The 22,112-nt window shown below is 37.1% G+C and overlaps 1 protein-coding gene across 1 annotated transcript in view; it reads right to left on the bottom strand.

Annotated features, from left to right (window-relative positions):
- The window catches only part of ERP44 (endoplasmic reticulum protein 44), a 96,411-nt gene that overhangs the window by 8,890 nt on the left and 65,409 nt on the right, over window positions 1-22,112 (bottom strand). Inside the window, exons 6-10 of the mRNA XM_061200182.1 lie at window positions 21,429-21,544; window positions 18,576-18,633; window positions 16,071-16,187; window positions 12,269-12,380; window positions 11,066-11,207 (exon numbers count right to left, since the gene is read on the bottom strand). Of these exons, the coding sequence (XP_061056165.1) occupies window positions 11,066-11,207; window positions 12,269-12,380; window positions 16,071-16,187; window positions 18,576-18,633; window positions 21,429-21,544 (545 nt within the window). The remainder of the gene's footprint in view (window positions 1-11,065; window positions 11,208-12,268; window positions 12,381-16,070; window positions 16,188-18,575; window positions 18,634-21,428; window positions 21,545-22,112) is intronic.

Below are 22,112 nucleotides of genomic sequence, written 5' to 3'. Positions count from 1 at the left end.
AAAGTTCTTAACACCATGAAGGCCAGTTTATCAATTGTTTTCTTTTATGGATGGTGTCCTATCTAAGAACTCTTTGTCTAACACCAGGTCATGAAGAGTTTCTCCTACATTTACTTGTAAGAGTTTTACCTTTCAATTTTGGTCTGTGATCAATTCTGACTTAATTTCTTTTTTGGTATGAAGGTGTTCAGGTGGTCCAGCACCATTTATTGAAAAGATTATCCTTCTCCACTGAATTGTCTTGGCACCTTTAAAAAAAATCAATTACTATATTTGTGTGTCTATTTCTAGATTCTCTATTCTGTCCCACAGCTCTATGTACCTACTGTTTCACTGATATTACACTGCCGTGATTATTTTAGCTTACATTATATCTTAAAATTGGGTAGTATGAGTCTTCCAACTTTCTTTTTCAATAGTGTTTTTGTTATTCCAGTTTTACCTTGCCATATAAATTTTAGAATCAGCTTGTCTGTATCTACAATAAATCTAGCTGAGATTCTGATTGAGACTGCATTAAATCTATAGGTCGGTTTGGGGAGAATTGATACCTTAACAGTACTGAGTCTTCCAATCCATGCACACAGTATGTTTCTTCATTTCTTTTGGTCATCTTTGATTTCTTTCATCAGCATTTTGTAGTTTTCAGCATATAGATCCTGTACATATTGTGTTAGACTTATACCTAAATAGTTCTTTAAAATTTTTTTCCTTTGGAGCTATTATAAATGGTACTTCAAAAGTTTAATGGTTTCCAACCGTTCTCTGTTAGTGTATAGAAATAAAAGTGATTTTTAAAAAGTTGACCTTGTATCCTGCTAAAAGCACTTATCAGTTCTAGGAGCTGTTTTGTGAATTCATTGGGAGTTTTTACATACACAATCATGTCATCTACAAAGAAAGTTTCTTTCCAGTCTGAACACCTTTTATTTATTTTCTTATTGTACTTGCTAGGACTTCTAGTATGACATTAAATAGAACTAGTGGGAGTGGACATATTTATCAAAAACAAGAAAATACTTAGGAAGAAATTTAGCCAAGGAGGTAAAATATCTGTACACTCAAAACTATAAAACACTGATGAAAAATGACATAAATAAATGGAAAGATACCCTGTGTTCATGAACTGGAAGAATTAATATTGTTAAAATGTCCATACTACCTAAAGCAATCTAGAGATGCAACACAATCCCTATCAAATCCCAATGGTATTTCTCACAGAAATAGAAAAAACAATCCTGAAATTCATATGTAACCACAAAAGACCCTGAATAGCCAAATCAATCTTGAGCAAGAACAACAAAGATGGAAACATCACACTACCTGATTTCAACACACACTACAAAACTGTAGTAATCAAAACAATATGGTACTGTTATAAAAACAGACATATAGATCAATGGAACAGAATAGAGAGCCCAGAAGTAAATCCAGACATTCATAGTCAACTGATCTTTCACAAAGGTACCAAGAATACACAATGAGGAAAGGGTAGTTTTAATTTATTTATTTTATTTATTTAATTTTTGGCTGTGTTGGGTCTTTTTGTTGCTGCACGCAGGCTTTTCTCTGGTTGTGGTGAGTGGGGGGGCTACTCTTCGTTGAGGTGCACGGGCTTCTCATTGCGGTGCCTTCTCTTGTTGCGGAGCATGGGCTCTAGGCGTGTGGGCTTCAGTAGTTGTGGCTCACAGGCTCTAGAGCACAGCCTCAGTAGTTGTGGGGCATGGGCTTAGTTGCTCCAAGGCATGTGGGATCTTCCCGGACCAGGGCTTGAACCCGTGTCCCCTGCATTGGCAGGAGGATTCTTAACCACTGTGCCACCAGGGAAGCCCAAGAAAGAGTAGTTTTTTACATAAATGGTGCTGGGAATCACATGAAGAGGAATAATACTGGACCCCTACCCAATTTTACTTTGTATCTCTCTCTCACACCATATACAAAATCAATTCAAAATGGATTAAGGACTTAAATGTGAGACCTGAAACTGTAAAACTCCTAGAAGAAAACATAGGCATAAAGTTTCCTGACATTGGTCTGGGCAGTGACTTTTTTGGATATGACCCCAAAAAGCCCAGGCAATAAAAGCAAAGATAGACAGTGCAGTTTTATCAAACAAAAAAGCTTCTGCACAGCAAAGGAAACAGCAGAGTGAACAGACAACCTACAGAATGAGAGAAAATATATGCAAGTCATATACATGGTAAGGGTTTAATATCCCAAAACATAAGGAACTAACAAACAACTCAATAGCAAGAAAACAAAAGCCTAATTTAAAAATGGGCAGAGGACATGAATAGACATTTCTCAAAAGATAGATGATAATATATGAAGGGCTAATGGGTACATGAAAAGGTACTCAACATCACTAGGCATCAGGGAAATGCAAATCAAAAACCACAATGATTTGCAAAATGCACAGTGATTTTACAAAACTCACACCTGTTAGAATGGTTATTATCAAAAAGACAAAAGATAATAAGTGTTGGCAAGAATGTGGAGAAGAGAGAGCCCTTGTATGCAGTTCACGGTAATGTAAACTGGTAAGACCATTATGGCAAACAGTATGGAGGTTTCCTCAAAAAATTAAAAATATAACTAACATATGACCCAGCAGTCCCACTTCTGGGTGTATACCCAAAGGAAATGAAATCAGTATCTTGAGATATCTGCACTCTCATGTTCATTTCAGCATTATTCACAATATCCAAGATAGAGATAACCCAGTGACCATCAATCAATGAATGGATAAGGAAAATATGGGTAAGGTTTATAAACACACACACAATGCAATGTTATTCAGCTTTAACAAAGAAGGAAATCCTGTCACTTTCGACAACATGGATGAACCTGAATGACATTATGCTAAGTGAAATATGAAAAAACAGAACTCACAGAAGCAGAGGACAGACTGGTGGGCACCAAGGACTGAGTGGGTGGGAGACATGGGAAAATGTTGGTCATGGGATACAAAGTTTCAGTTATGCAAGATGAGTAAGTTCTGGAGATCTAATGTACAGCATGGTGACTATAGTACTAATACTGTATTGTATATTTGAAATTTGCTAAGAGAATAGACCTTAATTGTTCTCACCAAAAAAGGTAACTAAGGGAGGTAATAGATATGTTAATGAGCTTGACTGTGGTAATTATCTCACAACGTATACATATATCAAAATATATCTTAAATATATGCAATTTTTGTCAGTTATACCTCAATAAAGCTGGGAAAAAAAAGGGGGGGACATATAATTTGGAGTGGAGAGGGGACCAATCTATGTGTGTTGAGCCAATCAGATCCTGGAGGATGTGAACTAAGAGATATAAGGAACACAGTCAGATGATTTGATTAGAGTTACAAAGTCATATAGAGTTATAAAGTCGAAGAGTTATAAAGTCATATAGAGTTCACGCTGTCCTGTCATGATAAATCAGAACCACATCCATAGAAGTTACAGCGCAGCAGCAGCAGCAGAAGCTGCTATCCAGAGAGGAGGATGGAGCACTTGTGTGAAGACTAAAAAATATTGTATATCTATCTATGCTGTCAAATACAGGAACCACTACCCGCATGTGGCCACTGAGCACCTGAAATGGGTTTAGAGTGCCTGAGAAACTGACTTTTAATTTATATCATTTTAATTAATTTAATGTAAACTTAAGCATTCATATAGGGCTAGTAACTATCATATTAGACAGCACAGCACTATGATCATTATTACAAAGGGTGAAAGACAAGAAGCACAATCAGTAAAAGACAATGAAACCACCGAAAAAAAAGGGAAAAAAAAGGGAAAATCATGATGGTGTCACAGAACTCAAGTAAAGTGTTCCACAGCACCCAAAACTACAAGAATGTTAATGAGGATGAGTCAGGTAAAGTCCCATTACTAGCAGTGTGATTTATTTTTTCATGGGAAAAACCTGGATTTCAAACAACAGGGGTTATTTAGACAAATCATGAAACAATCCATTCAAAGGCAAGCTATCTGACCATTAGAAATAACAGAAAAATATTAATGACATGGGAAGATGTTTATAATGTGTGGATAAGTTAAAAAGAAAATTCATAAAATAGCATAGCTCTAATTTTATAACATATGTATAGATCTCTTGTGGATTTATGGGTGATTTTTAATTTATTCTTTGGCATTTTATCAACTTTAAGAATTATCCACAAAGAAGATAAAATTTTTATAATCAGAAATAAGGAACAAATGATATACTTAACACACACATACAAAGAGAGTAGACATCTTTGCCTGGTTCCTGATCTTAAGGGGAAAGTATTCAGTCTTTCACCATTAAATATGATATTAGCAGTAGGTTCTTTGTAAATGTCCTTTATCAGATTGAGGAAGTTTCCATATATTCCTAGTTTGTTAAGCATTTTTGTCATGATGGATATTGAATTTTGTCAAATGCATCTTGCATATGTTGCTGTAATCAGTATATGCTGAATTACTCATTGATTTTTGAAGGTTGAATGAGCCTTGCACACTTGCGATAAAGCCCACTTGGTTGTGATATATTATTCTTCTTTCATACAATGCTGGATTCAATTTCCTAATATTGTTTTCTACTTTTTGACTCAACTTATACAATAATGTAGTTTGAACTCATTCAATGTATTACAGTGTAAAAACACTGTATCTTGCCATTTAAGTTACTTAACGTCTTTGAGCTTCAGCTTTCTGATATGTAAAATGAGAACAACTGCTTTATTTAACTTAACTGTATTGTTTTTATAGTCTAACAGACTTGGATTTGAATCCAAATATATTATTGCCTATAATAATCATAGCTAGCCTTCTAATAGCACTGGCCATGTATCAGACACTGTTCTAAGAGCTATAGATATACACATTCATTTAATGCTCACAACAACCCTATTAAGTAGATACTATTATTATTCCTATTTTACCGATGAGGAAACAGAGGCATAGAGGTGGTAAGAAATTGCCCAGGGTGATATAACTAATAGGTAACAGACTGGGATTTGAATTCTAAGCAGTCTGGATCTAGAGTCTTGTGCGCCTAACCACTATGCTATATCGCCTCTATAGTGACTCCACTTTAGTAAAGTTTATACATCTCTCAGAGCTTAACTTCTTTATTGTAAAAGTAGAAATAATTTCTATCTTCTAAGCTTGTTATAGATTAACTGAAAACACATACAAAAGTATAAAGTAAGGCTGGTACAGTGCCTGGCTATGTCAGTGTTTGATGTCTATTTTGCTGGCAGGACCAAATAAGGTAAAATATACTGGAATGATTTGTAAAATAAAAAGTACTTATAAATACTATGTATCAATATCAGTTGTACGATAAGTACGTGTATTGCCCAGTGGTTGACAGGAGAGACACATTCAGAGAATCAAAACTATACAGATGAACAGGAGAGGTGGGGAATAGGGCAGATGGGTAGTTGATAAATATTAGGATATATTCCAGATATATACATTCAAAGTGGTCAAACTCTTAATCTTGTAATAAGCAGATGAAACTAAAAACAAAGCATTGGATGAACATCTACTAATGCCATTACAAAGCAGTTAGTATAGCAAGAGATAATAAAAAGTAAATAAGATTTGCCTTTTAAAAAGATTTCTCATGAACCGGTTTGCAGGGCAGAAGTTGAGACACAGATGTAGAGAACAAACGTATGGACACCAAGGGGGGAAAGCCACGGCGGGGTAGGGGTGGTGGTGTGCTGAATTGGGCGATTGGGATTGACATGTATACACTGATGTGTATAAAATTGATGACTAATAAGAACCTGCTGTATAAAAAAATAAAAATTTAAAAATTAAAAAAAAACTAATAAAAAAAAAGATTTCTCGGCACCATTTTTTTTTCAATTAAGAAATGCCTGATTTGGGTAAAAAAAAAAGAACCCCCTAGACAATGAAGAACAAAACCAGATTCTCAGGGTTAAAAGGGAACTTAACGGTGACCTGATTGTAAACATTTCTCTTACCTGTCCCTCCAAGTTCTTTATCATTTCATTCAATTCCTGGTTTGTTCCCTCTAAGTTCAATGAGACAGGCTAATTCATCGTGGCAGACAACCAAACTGCTAAATGAGGGAGATACCCCACCCCTGTAGTTTCAGTTTCACCTCATCTCCTCACCACAACTACCCTCACCCTGAGTAGTTCAAGGAGTTACGATCATAATGCTCAGTGATCTAGTGATCTGGAATAAATGACCTAGAGCCCAGAGTTGGGGAACTCATTAGCATTAGAGTAGCCTGTTTGTTAGTTTTCCTAGGAGTGACCTGAAGTCTGCCCTGCTGCTTTTTCCCATCACTGGGGCTCCAGTGGCAGCTTACATAAGAACCCTTAAGCAAAGCAACAGATGGTAGGGTATTTGCAGGCCACAGTTTTTTAGAAGGTAAGATTCTCTAGAAAGCCCTTCCACAGTCTTATACCAGACCCCATCATTTATTCTCTCAGGACTGGAGCACACTTCCTAGACCTACCCTTATGTGCTCTTGGGCTTCAACACTTCCCCCCCATTCCCATCTCCATATAAAATTTTTTCCTTTACGTTTGGCAAGAAACCAGCCTGGTCAGACTACAGAAAAAAACTAAGTATTTAGAGATCTGTGATTTAGTTTCAGGTACTAGCAATACTGTCTCTTCAAACATCTTTCACATTCACACTTACACTGCTTTTATATATACTGAAAATGTAACTGCTTTGGTATCAAGTGTTATGAGCTTGGGATTTGGGGGTTCAGTATACTCTGACATGACTCCTAGCCCTGCCACTAATTAGTTGTGTGGCCTTGCTGGTTACCTTACCTCCCTAACCCTCATTTTCTCTGCCATAAGGAAGAGATGAATACAACACTGGTTAGTACCTCGCCCTGCCCCCACCATGCTGCAGTGCCTGCCTCTAGCATGGGAGGAAAGTGCAGCATAAATCTGCTTTCTCTCTCCTTACCACAACCATACTTCCGCCACTTAACCCCAGAAATGCCGCGCTACTAAGCAAAAGTAATAGTAATTACACTAATTTATGGAAACTGTTGATCATTTAAGCCTTAATTACCACGCAGCACAATAACAATTACACAAGCCATTAAATGTGTCTGATTCACTTTGCTGCATGTTTTGATTTTTAACACTTATCTATTCACATAGGCTCAGTTTGTAGCTCACACAGCATGTGCCTCCTTACAATTAAAAAAATATTAGAGGAAATAGTGCCTAGGAGGGGAAATCAGGCACCTAAGGGAGAAATTAAAGAAGTAATTTGTTTCAGAGCTTCAAATACAGTCACTTCTCTTATCTCCCTCCCTGCTCACAGGACTAACCACTTGCAGGATGGGAGAGGATCATTTCCCATTTCCATATTTCTTTGGGGAATCTTACTGACTCAGTGTCTTTTGGCACCAGGGCACAAGCAGAATGTTGCCAGCTGATAAATTAGCTTTTCTTGGTCAAGTGCCCATCTCTTGGTCCAGTGAACTATGGTTGGAGGATAGGGGGACTGGGTCATGTGATAAAGAATATGACCATTTATCTTAGTTTGGATACTCTAAGAAACAGACACCAAGATGGGACTGAAAGTGCTAGAGTGTTTTAAACCCGACTTCAGAACTGGAGGAAAAAACTTAAGATAGCCAAGATGGAATTCGTCACAGGTTTCCCTTCATATGTAACAACATTCCTAGGAATAAAAGCCAAAGTTGGGCATAGTTTGGTTGCTGATTGGTAAACCTAACCTGAGTCAGCATCCTATTGACTTCCACTAATTTGAGACTTCATAATTAGGGCTGTAAATTTCCAGTGAAAGGAAGAAGTAAATAACCCAAGATTTATCCACTACCAAAGGTAGGGAAATGGCCTGATAAGACTTCATGCAAATGACCCATGAATAGGGCAGCATTTTAATGCCAAGCACAGTCACTGCCTGGAAACTCTTGCAGCGAGCTCAACCACTAGAACAGCTGCCCCCTCTCCTAAAAAGTTTGTTCTTTTATCTTGAGCTTGCAGCCTCTGGAGGCAAGCCAGTGAAGTAAGAGGAAGAGGACATGCAATCAGCTAAGACATTTCTGTCTAGCACAACAGTCAACGCTCACACAGTTGCTAAGCGGACTGTAGGAGTTCCAATTTTTATCCAGATAAATGCCGGATTGTTAGGGAGATCTGGATCTTTATGGTGGATTTCTGGGAACAACTACTCTTCCTTTTTAAATCCAGCATAGTCCTGCCCTCTCAACTATCCCCCAGCTCCTCACTCAGCAGATGACCTTGCTTCCTTAGCCATAGTTAAAGACAAGAATCAGACAGGATCCTCAGCAGTCTTCTGCTGCTGTCACTAACACCATAATCCCCAAACAACCCAAAGAAATGCTGCACCGTTCCTTTCTTCGCTTTCTCACTAGAGAGGGTAGGTTATTTCCGTTCCTTTGCTCCTCATTCCCTCTGTGCTCCTTACGGCTTTCCTTTATCAGTGAGCCCCTCTTTTCCCTCTCTCTTCAATAAATCCATCTGATTCTGTCCCACAAGCATTTAATCATGTTTAGTTTCTTGTTACCCTAAGGGGGGTGGGGGGAAGAAAAGCTAAAACTTTACTTCACCCTATGTCTCTCTGGAGCTATCTCCCTATTTTTCTTTCCCTTTCGAGGCTAGCTTCTTGCAGGAATCTTCATATCAAATCTTCATTTCCTCACCAAACACTCTTCAGTTCATTGCAATACAGCCTTTTGAGGGTCAACTCTAACAGATGCTCCATCCTTATCTTCTGGTTGAGCATTCCTTCCTGCTAGAAGTGCCCCTCCTACCATTACCGTAGTACTCTTTTCTGTCTTTTCTTTCCCTTCTTTGATTCCTCCTCCTCTTCAGTCTTCTGCACATGTTCCTTCTTCTATCCTCTCCTTAAATGCTGGTATTCATCAGGGTTCCATTTTCAACCCTGTTCTAGGTCATCTCATCTGTTTCAGTAACTTCAACTACATCCTCATGTGTTCAAGACCCAGCCCTTATCTCACTGTTGAATCCCAGAGCCGTGTAAACTCCTTTCTGGACACTCTTCTCCTTTGTAGCCCACAAGCACCTCAAATTCAATATGCCAAGAAAGGGCACTCGTCATCTTTACCACAAGGCTGCTTCTCCACTAAGTTCCCAGCTCAGTTAGTAGCATCACAACCCAGTTAGTTGTCCAAATCAGAGTCCTGGTCATCAGGGCTAGCCTCGCCCCTCCCCCACTTACTGAAATACCAAGTCCTCCTATTCCACCTAAAAAAAAGTCTCAAGAATCCTGCTTCTCTCTAGCTTTACTTAGTGCTACTGCCAGAATTTTGGAAATTCATTCACTTAAGAATCTATCATCAACTCTTGCCTGGATTACTGAACAGCCTCCTAGATCCTATTTTGACTCCCTCTAATCTATTCTCCAGTTTGCATTCAGAGTGATCTTTAAAAAAACAATCCCCTGATTAAAATCCTTCATTGGCTCTTCATAGTTTTCAGGATCAAACTTCCTTAACACAGCATATAGGGGCTTTCATGAACAAGCTCCTATTTACTTCTCTTGACCTCATCCCTCAGCGATACCCCTGCTGTCCACTCATATTCAGCCAGGAGACTGTACTTGTTTCTGCCAACATCACCTTTCTCCAAGCCCTGTCTCCCTCTCACTTCCATGAAAAACTTCTAGAGAACTTTAGGTCCTACCTTAGGCATTAACATCTCCAGAAATCTTGAATCAGGTGCCCCCTCTGCTGAACTCTGTCAGAGCACTTATCACATTATAAACAACTGCCTGTTAGCCAGCTTGTCTCCTTTTTCTACCTGGTTGTGAGTTCTTTGAGGGCAGGGATCCAGTCTTAGTAAACTTTAAACCGTTGGTTTTTATATGACTTGGTTTATATTATACAACTGTCGTATAGAAGACCCGCATAAATTTTCAATGAGTTAATATGCTAAGTGGTATTCTTTTGAGTACAGGTAAAATAAAAACAGTATCTGTAAGTACTTTAAGGTTCATAACACAGCCATCATCTCTCATTAATTTCTGTAACAATCCCATCAGGGAGGCTGTACCACCAACCATATTTTAAGCGTAAAGAAACAAGAACAGAGAAGTTAAGTGACTTCACCAAGGTAGGACTCAAACGTAGGCCTCGCTGTATGAGGACTGAGAGTCTTCTATCAAACAACCACATCTCTATTGAAATATTTAGAAATGAGTGAGGTAATTCATCCTGCAGTAGGACTTCAAATCACCCTCTAACTGTGAAATTTAATCTTTGGACATTAAAAAAGGGGGTTATTTAAATGAATTTTGAGAAGAAAAGGTCTAGTTTGAATTAATACCTGTATTGCTTAAATTTTTCATATATGAAGAAACATTTCCATTTTTAACCATTGTATTTAACATCTCAGAAAGCTGATAAAAATGTAATATCTGTGGTAGTTACAAGGTTTATATGTTTATTAATACTATGGAAAGGTGAAAATAGAGTCAGAAAGCATATCTGTTCTTGGAAAGGTTCCTAGCTGTATGCCCTTATAAATGCCTTGTCATAGCCATCTTCTGGGTCTTAAATACCACTAATATTCTTGGTAGACACAGTCACAAATGAGCAGCAATATTACCCATTTCCTTTAACCTACCTAGGATTAACCTACTTTCCTTGATGTGCTGACAAAGACCAAACTCAATTCAAAACGAATTTCTCATAGGTCAAAAATTTTCTTTCAGAGATTAATTCCCAAGCATTTAGGATCATCTAATGCTGGCATTTCTATAGGGATATATCATAATTCTCATAGTCAATTAACATTTTCTTTTCTTTTTTTTTTCCACACTGCTCAGCTTGCGGGATCTTAGTTCCCTGACCAGTGAAAGCGCCAAGTCCTAACCGTTGGACCATCAGGGAATTCCCCACAGTCAATTATACTATACGCTGGAGTGAAAAAAAAAAAAAAAACTCTTCCCTCCGAATAACAAAGTATTTCAACATAGCGTTATTTAAAATATTCAAACAATTATTTTAAGTTCATTTTTGAGACATATATCAGTAATTTTAAAAAACCAAAATGAATACTTACAATACATCCCTGAAGTCTCCAAACACATACATATGCCTAAAGCTGTCAATAGCTATTACAGGGCAATCTGCTGGAGTTTTCTGTATATGCAGAAGAGGATGTCTAAATTTGTCACAGTCAGCATGTAAAAAGTTTATTGTACCTTTAAAAGAAATAGAATTTGGAGAGGTAGATTAGAATATTCTTTTGAGGGTCAATATTCTTTTGAGGTCAATATTCTTTTGAGGGTCATATCAGCTAAGACATTTCTGTCTAGCACAATAGTCAACGCTCACACAGTGTATTCTCATAAGTTTGCAAGTTCATAAAAAGTGACATACTAAAAAAACCCAACATGCTTTAGAGTAATATAGACCACAAAAACTAAAACCTAAATATTACAACACTTTAAAAAGGTAGGATCTTAATTCTTAGGGCAGAGCGTATAATTTCCTTAGAAATTATAGGAATTCAACCCAAATTCAAATGCTATAGTGAATTTTTAAATTTTCTTTAAATGGGTAATCATTTGCTCTGCAGATTACCCAGGTCTGGGGAACAAGTTCCGGAAACTGATATATGATCTGTTCTCATGGGAGCATCTTCATTTCATCAAGGATGCCCTTCCAGTCGCTACTGGTTGATTTTTAATCCAATTCAACCCCAAAAATATTTACAGTGACTAATATGGGCATGGCTCTATACAAAGCCTTCAGTTTATTTTGTTTGACTTTCTTCCTAACTACAGAGGGAAAGCTGGTGATACCTCAAATTCCTTTTTGATGCTTTGGAGAAGTCTGCAGAGAACTACTCAACTTTCTTCCATTTGGAAATATAGTAAATGTTAATCTGACTGTGTAAGTTCTCTCAGCAATATTTCTGGGACTATTAGAAAAGGACCAGACAAGTATCAAGGTGCTGGAAGAAAGTGCCTCAAACTAACACTGTCCACCGATGACCCCACTTTTCATGCTGTTTGATTTTAGAGAGCTAAAAGAGTCAGGGTTTTTTGTTTTTTGTTTTTTAAAGCTATTGCTTCATATTATCTCTACTAACGCCTCCCATCCCCATGTTTTCATGTAAATTCAGGAGTTGAGTAGAGTTAAAATAATTTGTTAAGTTTTTAACCCAAAAATGTTTATGTGAGTATTAATGTAATGGAAAAGGGAGAAGGTAAAAAAATAGAGAAAGGAAGGATATAAACAAACACCTTAATCTGTCTACCTTTTTCACTTATTAATTGTCGGGCTACTTCATTCTGGAATATTTCTAAACTCTCTGTATCTTCTTTCATGTGGAAGAGTATGAGAAAAGGCAGTCCTTCTTCTGTCAATTCCTGTATAGAGAAGTATTCAGTGAGAATTATCAGGCCTCTCCATTCAGCTCTAGCTATTTTCTAGGTAGGAACAATTTTAAACCCAGCCCACATAACATGCAACAGCTGCAACATCCCAGGAAAGAGATCCAATGGTGTAAATAAATGCCTTAATGGAAGAAGGAACGCATGCCCTCCACCTGAAGTATCCAAGCACTCAGAGGACTCACATGTCCTGCTGTACTGTAGATGCTGACCTGCCTTAAAGTAATCACTGGGCTGACCTGTTAGCTAGTATTGGATGAAGCCATGACATTTAAAACGTGAGCTGACCAAAGGAGGAACTATGCTGATTCTTTTTCAAGATGTTGATTTTACGAGGGGATAAACAGTCTTCACGGATAACACTGAAAAACTGAGTGTACCAGCAATAAATAAATCTAACTGATTTGCAAACTTATGCTTATTCTAAGGTTTATTGCAAAAACCACTCCACTTACATGAGACCTACCAAAAGCTGAAAAGTGTGATTCAGAACAAAAGACAAAAACCCTATAACATAGCCAGTTTTCAACCAATACACAATTTATCAACATTATTAACAAATACTTGCCACTATATATGTGTATGTTTATATACCTTGTATGTATACATACACAAAAATACCTTGAAATTTTTGTTACTTAAAAAAATTTTATTATTGTTATTGGAGAATACAAGAGAAATGTGATAAGTAGACAGCATATTTTGATCATTTATTCTGACAAATGCTAAGTTCTGACTCATAAAAAAAGTCCAGAAAGGGCCTCATAATAAAATCATTTCCATTAACAATTCTTTTGCCTATCTCTCTATAATTTAGGAACTGCCCCAGCAGAAAGCACACATGTCCTTACCCTAAAAAAACTGAAACTGGAACCTAATTTATAGGATAAGAGTTTTCTTCTGGTTCCTGTCTCCATGTTTAAGCCTGTTCCACTCATACATAGGATAAATGATTAAGCTTTTCATCAAGTTCACCTTTTTTTGTTAATTGAAATATATAGTCGGCCTTCCATATCCACAGGATCCACGACTGGTTGAATCCATAGATGTGGAACCCACAAATACCGGAGGGCCAACTGTAAGGGACTTGAGCATCCGAGGATTTTGATATCCGTGGGGGTCTGGGAATCAATTCCCGGCAGAAAGCAAGAGATGACTGTAATTCAAATACCATAAAATGCAGCATTTTAAAGTGTACAATTTGGTGGGTTTTATTACATTCACAAGGTTGCAAGCATCAACACTATCTAATTCCAGAACATTTCATCACTCCTAAAAGAAATCCATAGTCATTAGCAGTCACTTCCCATCTCTCTTCCCCCCAGCTCCTGGCATCACAATGATGTTTTAGCAAACTGATTGAGAATTTCTTCTTCCTCACTTTTTATCTCTTGTGCTCACATTTTTTCTTTCCCAACACATTAATTGCAACTACTCCTCCCTGGTTCTGTCTTTGGACTTCTCTGCTCTAGCCTGGCAACTTCAACTAGGTCAACAATCTCAGTCACCACCTCAAATTGGTCCCTTATTTATATCTCCAAGTCCAGTTCCAGTACCTTCAATGCTCAACATAAAATGCACTGTCCCCTCCTCTTAATTCCCTGTTTCCATTAGTACTTCTCTTTCTCTTTTATCCCTTTTGTTTCAGGACTGAAATGCCTCTTTTAGAAAGCCATTCCTGATTCTATCCCATTTCTGCCAAAGGTAGAACTGAGTTCTCTCCTCTGAACTCTCAGAACATTTTCTCAGTGCCCCTCATGTGGCATGGGGCATGTCTTTATATTGTCTGTACATGTGAACTACTGGATTGAAAACCCCTTAAAGACAGAGAATCTTATTTCACTTCTCCTTTGCTCACAGATTTTTGTACACAATGTGCAATCAACCTATGACTGAATAAATGAAGACACAAATGTTGCTGAATAAATACTAATTGGGAAAGAAGACTCAGCAGTTACCTTTTGGAAAATTTAAGAGCTAAGAAGTTAAAAGTAGAAACAAATATATTACTTTATTAGTAATAAACAAAATTACTAATTTTGTAAGTAAACAAAAAATTGTTTAAACAAAAAAACACAAATATGGATGAAATAACAGCTGTTAAGAGACAAGTAATAAACAGATTAATAGTTCGAAACTATGTGAATTAGTTTGCTAAACTAATTTATCAGTACATACATTAACATAGTAGCTGGTAGTTTATGCTGCTAGAGCTTCCAAGTGTACCCATGTCCACATCCATACCAACATATTCTTTACCCAGCAGGTATTAAAGGATTCAGGAGAGGGGTAGCAAGACAACCAGATTCAGAGGTTAACAAATCTTTCCCCATAGTTTAAAGGATTTATGGGTAGTTGGTTACAACATGTAATAAATCTAAAGAATTATTAAATGTGCCAACTACTGTAGGGCGGGAGGCAGGGCTGGGGGAGGACGGACAGACCCCTGTTTAATTAAGATTTTCCAGCTCCATAACTTTAAATTCTGTTTTGAAAGTATCCCTGTAAGAACTGTCAAAGCAGGTGAATAATCGTGACAGGTTACTAGATCTTTCTGAGCCTCTAAGGACTAAATGATACAATAAAAAGGTAAGTTAATTCAGCTAAACATACCTGAAGCCCTGAGAACTGAGAAAGTAGAAGGGATGTTCATTTGATAAAAACTAAGACAATAAGCAAGCAAGCAAGCTTTACTGGAACACAACCATACTTATTTATGTACTATCAAGGGCTGCTTTTGTGCCACAACTGCCAAGTTGAGTAGTTGCAACAGAGACTATATGAACTGCAAAGCCTAAAATATTTACTATCTGACTTTTTACAGAACTGCCAGCCTCCGACTTGGTGGGGATTATAAGGGTGTGTTTACTCTGTGATAATTTCTTCAGTTGTGTATTCAATACCTGAGCTATGCACTTATAATTCTTTGAAGTAAGTATGCATATAGAAAGGTTTTTTTAAACTTTTTTTAATGTTTTTTTTAAAATTACATTCTTAGACTGAGGGTTTTGAAAATGAACGAGTAAAATGAAATGAAAGATATGTTTCAAATACAGTAAAGAACAGAGAGATGCACCTCACAGACACAGCTCTTTGTACTTGCTCCTCCAACCTCTTAGGTTTTTGTGTTTTGTTTTTGTGGGAGTTGTTCAGAGTTTGGGATGGGCTTTATTTCAGGCGCATGGGATCACTGAGGACAGTCACATAATAACTGATAATTGCTTTCATTATTTACTATGGAAACAGAACACAGTTTCATTCTTTTAGGATAGACAGGAATCAGAAAAACCTTTTTATACCAAAGGATTATTCACTGTATGTAATTAATTGTAACTAAAATCTGCAGAGCACTGCTTCTAAAGCAGTCCCCTTAAACAAGGATCTTCAACCAAGGGTGTGATCAGAATCACCTGAGAGGCACTTTCAAACTCATTTTCAAGGCTGTCATGAACCACTGCTATTGCAGGAAATACAACAGTGGGGTTCTGGGATAGCAGAGGTGGAGAACCATTGGCCTGTATTATGGAAATAGCTATATGTACTTATGTTCACTGTATGATTTTTATAACTGATAAGTTCTGTGGTAAAATAGTAAGATGGGTGGAGGAAGCTTGCTCTTTTGGAAATCTTAATTAAAAATAACAACACACATTAGAAAGTCCGTACCTCTCCATTTTCAAATGTTATTTCTCGGACAAGAGGAACACATTTATCTTGAATCCAATTGTAAGTCCCATCAAAATTTGTCATAGATCCCAAGTACACCATATCTGGAGCAGAATGCTGTTATAAAAACAGAAAAAAAATTAAACAAATCTAACCTGTGCTAGCAAAAATGCATTCTTAAAGCCATCTATGAGCCCAGAAAATCTACACAGGATACAAAAGAAACAAAAAACATGGAACTCCTGAGAAAGAGGGCTATAGATGGTAATAAGCTGATAACTCTGTGATTATCGGGGACCTGATTATCCAACCTGGGATGTGTAAGCCTTCTGCTTTCCCTTGGATTGGCGTCAATTAAATGTTTACCAGTATCTTCATCAATAGCAGGCAGACATTGTGAAAAGAAGAATTATCCTAATGATTTAATTTAGCTATCTCTCCCTTCAAAAATGTTAGAAGAAAATTTGGAGACTTCCAGTGAAAAAGCCTTGAAAAATACATGATACTATATAAATCTAAGGTATGGCTATCTCTAAAATTAATTAACTGCAGTATCTGTTTCCACATTCACTCAAAATCGTATCTGTGAAGTGCCTAAAATAATGGTAAATAGCTAACATTACCTAAGCCAACTTACTGTGACCAAGCACTGTTTTACCACTGTAAATACCTTGTATGTGTTGACTCAATTAATCCTCGAAACATCCCCATAAGGCAGGTACCAGTATTATCATGGCTGTTTTTACTAATGAACAAACTAAAGCACAGAGAAGCTAATAAACTTTCCCAGAGTTATACACCTAGGAAGGTAGCAGATTCTTTTTTTTATTTTATTGAAGTATAATTGATTTACAATGTTGTGTTCATTTTTTCTATAGAGCAAAGTGACTCAGTTATACATATATATGTATAAGAATATGTATATATTCTTTTTCATATTCTTTTCCATTATGGATATTGAATATAGTTCCCTGTGCTATACAGTAGGACCTTGTTTATCCACCCTATATACAGTAATAGTTTGCCTCTGCTAATCCAAAACTCCCATTCCTTCCCTCCTCTACCCACTCTCCCCCTTGGCAACCACAAGTCTGTTCTCTATGTCTGTGAGTCTGTTCGTAGATATGTTGATTTGTACTGTATTTCTGATTCCACATATAAGTGATATGGTATTTGTCTTTCTCTTTCTGACTTAACTTCCCTTAGTATGATAATCTCTAGGTCCATCCATGTTGCTACAAATGCCATTATTTTATTCTTTTTTATGGCTGAGTAATATTCCATTGTATATATGTACCATATCTTTATCCATTCATCTGTCAATGGATATTTAGGTTGATTCCATCTCTTGGCTATTGTAAATAGTGCTGCTATGAACATAGGGGTTCGTGTCTTTTTTGAATTATGGTTTTGTCTGGGTATATGCCCAGGAGTGGGAGTGCTGGATCATATGGCAACTCTATTTTTTGTTTTTTAAGGAACCTCCATATTGTTTTCCATAGTGGCTGCACCAATTTACATTCCCACCAACAGTGTAGGAGGGTTCTCTTTTCTCCACACCCTCTCCAGCATTTGTTACTTGCAGACTTTTTAATGATGGCCATTCTGACTGGTGTGAGGTGGTAAGGAAGGTGGCAGATTTGACATTAAAACAGTCTCATTCCACAGCCTGTGCTCTTAACAAGAAAACTACACTGAGAGACACATAGATTCTGATAATCCAGAGATGGTCACACTATGTAAGCTATTATTAAAGAAATACAATTGCAGAGAATACAGGCAAATACCTATATGAATTCAAAATAGGAAATGAGCTTTCTAAGCAAAAAATTCATTCATATGACTACAGAAAAGTTGAAAACTTCAGTGTGTCAAAATGCCACAAAAAAAAAAACACATTAAAATGAAAACTATGAATTAAAAAAAAAATCCATAGATTTCTATTTGTGTGTGTGTGAAAATTGCAATGACAGACCATTAGGTCAATTTGGGGTGACAATACTGTGATTTCTGTCTCTCTTTTTTGTGGCTACCATCACCTGGGCCTAAACAGCTACTTCTAAGTTTAGACACACCTAACTTCTTAGCCAAGGGTTAAAAACAACCTAGCACTCCTTAGTATCTGGCAAGTACCAGGTGAACTTATACCCCAGGAGATTTGGGAGCTTGGCTAGTCTCACTCAAGTTGGAGTGATGATCACAGACCACTGAAGCCTTTTTTTAAAATTTGAGTCCCAGGCCAAAGGCAAAACAGAGAGATGAAAAAGGCCTGGGGATCAAGGGATCTCTAGTCCCAGCTCTGCCACTAAATGCCTGTGTGACTTTAGGCTTGTGTCCTCATCTTTACTTTGAAAGGTTTGGATTAGCACAAAATGATGCCTTAAGGTTCCTTCCTATATTAAAACTTTATGATTCTGTGACCATTAACATGTACAAAACTACAGATTATACTATATATGTATTTAAATTATATTAAAAATTATACACTAAGAAATAGCAACTTACCCCTGGTGGTTTGTAGATTATGTTGTCTCCACTGTATCTTTCTGGTTTTGAAACAGCTCTAATGGAAAGAGACAAGCAGTAATAATATTTTTTAAGAAAACTAATGGCAGCAATATACCTGAATGAAGCAGAATTCCCTAGCTGTTTTGCAACATATGAACTATAACAACTTGAAATATATACTTGTCCATCTTCTTTTCTACTTATAAGATTATGCAATACCGGGCTTCCTTGGTGGCACAATGGTTAAGAATCCACTGGCCAATGCAGGAGACACGGATTCGAGCCCTGGTCCAGGAAGATCCCACATGCCACGGAGCAACTAAGCCTGGCGCCACAACTACTGAGCCTGCGCTCTAGAGCCCGCGAGCCACAACTACTGAGCCCACGCACTGCAACTACTGAAGCCTGCATGCCTAGAGCCTGTGCTCCACAGCAAGAGAAGCCACCGCAATGAGAAGCCCGTGCACCACAACGAAGAGTAGCCGCCGCTCACCGCAACTACAGAAAGCCCGCGTGCTGCAACAAAGACCCAACACAGCCATAAATAAATAAAGAAAGAAAGAAAGAAAGAAAGAAAGATTATGCAATACCAACAAAAGCATACATTTAAAGGAAAAATTTAATACGAGGCAGATTTTTTTAAAGGGAAATTTTAGTTAGCTGTTTTTGTGACTCAGTATTTTATCTGCGGATTGGCAGTTTTGGCACTAAATAGCTGTTTTTGACCCCAGATTGTTTCTGGTAACTGAGGATCAAGGTCATTGATGTAGTCACATAAACCAGTCACACAAACGTATTATCCGCTTATTAAGTCAGACTCAACCATGAATTCTCTTTTTTATTTTTAAAACCAAAACTTCTAAAATAAAAAAATAGATGAAATGAAATAACCTACACATCATTAGAATATAGTTCCATAAATAACTAATTTTTTGTTTATTTGTTTACTATTTCCCATGCCTGGTACAGGCACATAATAGGTGAATAAATATTTGGTGAGTGAATTCCACAACAAATTCTAAGTCAAAATGGGTAACTTTTTATCTCTCTAAATTATATTTGGATTAAATAAACCCTGATTTATCTCCAGGTTCTGACTACAGTAGTCAGGAGATAGGGGCAAGCAGTGCTAAGCTAGATTGATGACACTGGAACAGTAAGGAAGAACATGCTCCATTCATTCATTCACTATTTACTATGTGCTTCCTTTGTACCAGCTATGTTCTTGGCACTTGGTACACAGCAGTGAACAAAACTGACAACATGCTCTCATGGAGCTTCCATTTTTGTGGGGAAAGACAAACAACTAGATATTTTTATCTTGGGTGGTTAAAAACAAACCAAAAAAAGGTGCTATGAAGAAAAATAAGTGGATAAAGAATGACAAGTTGGATGATGGTAGTGCTATTTTATATACAGCTATCAGGAAAGATCTTTCTGATGAGATGATATCTGGACAAAGCACTTTGGATAGAGACAGTAAGGGCAAAGGCTCTGCTGCAGAAGTGTGCTTGCAGTGTTTGAGGAATAGCAAGGGGCCTGCATGGCTGGAAACAGTATTACAAAAAGCATGGGGGAGAAGTTCTTTCGTTATTTACTCTGTACAACGATCTTCAAAAAACACTGATAATGTTTACAACAAAACACACATAAAAAGCCTATAGAAGCATTTAAAACAAGGAAAAAGGTCACAAAATGAAGAGGACATAGTATGCCAGAAATCTGGGCTCTACTCAAGATAGGTACCACAATAGAGTCTACCAGTTATAGACCAAAGAAAAGAGAAAAATAATATTGTATAACGTCAAAGGATGGGGGAAGATAACCTCCAATGAGAAGAAAGAGTCAAAGACAGAACCATAAGAATGATTCCATTTTGAAAGAGAAAGAAAAAAAAATAAGATAAAGCCGGAGAAGTCAGAAAGGTAAGGATCAAACCAGGGAGTTCAACATAAAGTGTAGACACAGCAGAAAAGGACAGGGTAGTTGAGGGTCACATCCTTCAGAGAAATTGAAGAGGATTAAGATTGAAAAAAGGCCACTGGATTTGTTAATTAAGAAGTCACTTCGTGACTGTGTAGAGAGAAGTTTCTTTAGGGTAATGGAGGTGAAAGTTAGCTTCCAGGAGGTTAAGGTATTTTAACTGGTTAAAGTATGAGAAATTCAAGGTAGCCAAGCAAAACTAATCTCTGAAAAAAAATTGAGAATGAAAAGAAAGAGATGAGATTATAGCTCAAGAGATAGAAGGGACAGATCAGGAAAGAGAATCATGTTTTTGGAAAAGGAAAGGAGTTCATGAAAAGGGTCAGGTTGAAAACATGAGAAAGCAAGGACAACTGATGGATCAAAGCCCCAGAGGATTTTGAAGGGACAATTACAAGGAAACAAGTAAAGAGGTTAGCCGTGGAAAGGAACATTGTTCCTCTGAGACAGGGAAGGCAGAAGAAAAGGTGGTGGAGAGCCAGAGATGAGTAAAGATGATGAAGTTCATGGTCATTAACGAGAAACACTGTGTTGTTTCAGTTTGGAAACCCCACAGGTTAATAAGCATTTTTTGTGACACAGGATAGTGTTAGTAAATGAGCTGAACAAAAGTATGAGAGTTAACTTGTCCAACCTTTTCCTCTTACCCACATTTTGAAATAGGATATAGTATAGAAAGAATAATTAACAGACTTAAACTCTTAGAAAGAGGTCAGAGATAGGTGTAAAAATTTGTTGGTGACTTTAAGAGGACTGAGATAATCTTTGGAGAGGTCATCTTCAGAAAACGACCACACACAACAAGAATTTTAACACGACAGCTGAGCTGAGCCGACCCACTAACACACTCTCAGTTAGGCTACTTACCCAAACGCAGCTAGAAAGGCACAATCATCATGCAAAATATTTGCTACTCTTTCAAACACTCTATAGTTTTCTGAATCCTTCTGCTCAAAATATCCAATGATACTTCTTTTGCTGCGCTGTAAAATAAAGTATGTAATCACTTTATAAACAGATATAGTTCTTTAAGAATAATATTTCATTTACCCAGCTGCCGTTCAATTATCTCCAAGTGAAGTATGACTATAAACGCATAATTGGCTTTTAACACCTAGTCCAAAACTACTAAAGATTACATTAGGTTGAAAACAGTCTTAACTATCATCTAATATAATAATTTCCTTCCAGCATTTTATTTTAAAATTTCAAGAAATACATAACTGTTTAATCAGTGACAGTCCTTCCTAAATAAGATGACTAATTCTAAGATGTGTTAAAATAATACATCAATTCGTAACGTGTGACTGTCGGTAGAGGCTCCACTGTGGGTCTCTCACACTTCTACATAAGGGTCTCCAGTAAGCAAACTATGGAAACTTTGGTTGTGTATGCCTGACATTAACTTCTATTTCTTCATAATTCAGGCTACCCTTTGCCCTCAATTAATTCAAATTAGTGCAACTTTATTGTATTGCTATACACATTTTATCCAAAGGTTCAGTAAAATATTAGCATTTCCCTTGAGAATTAATTCAAGAAAAATTCAAC

The sequence above is a fragment of the Eubalaena glacialis genome, chromosome 9, assembly GCF_028564815.1.
Source record: "Eubalaena glacialis isolate mEubGla1 chromosome 9, mEubGla1.1.hap2.+ XY, whole genome shotgun sequence".
NCBI classification, from domain to species: Eukaryota; Metazoa; Chordata; class Mammalia; order Artiodactyla; family Balaenidae; genus Eubalaena; species Eubalaena glacialis.
The sequence above is the reverse complement of the archived record's forward strand: the minus strand, read 5'-3'. Positions and strand labels throughout refer to the sequence as shown.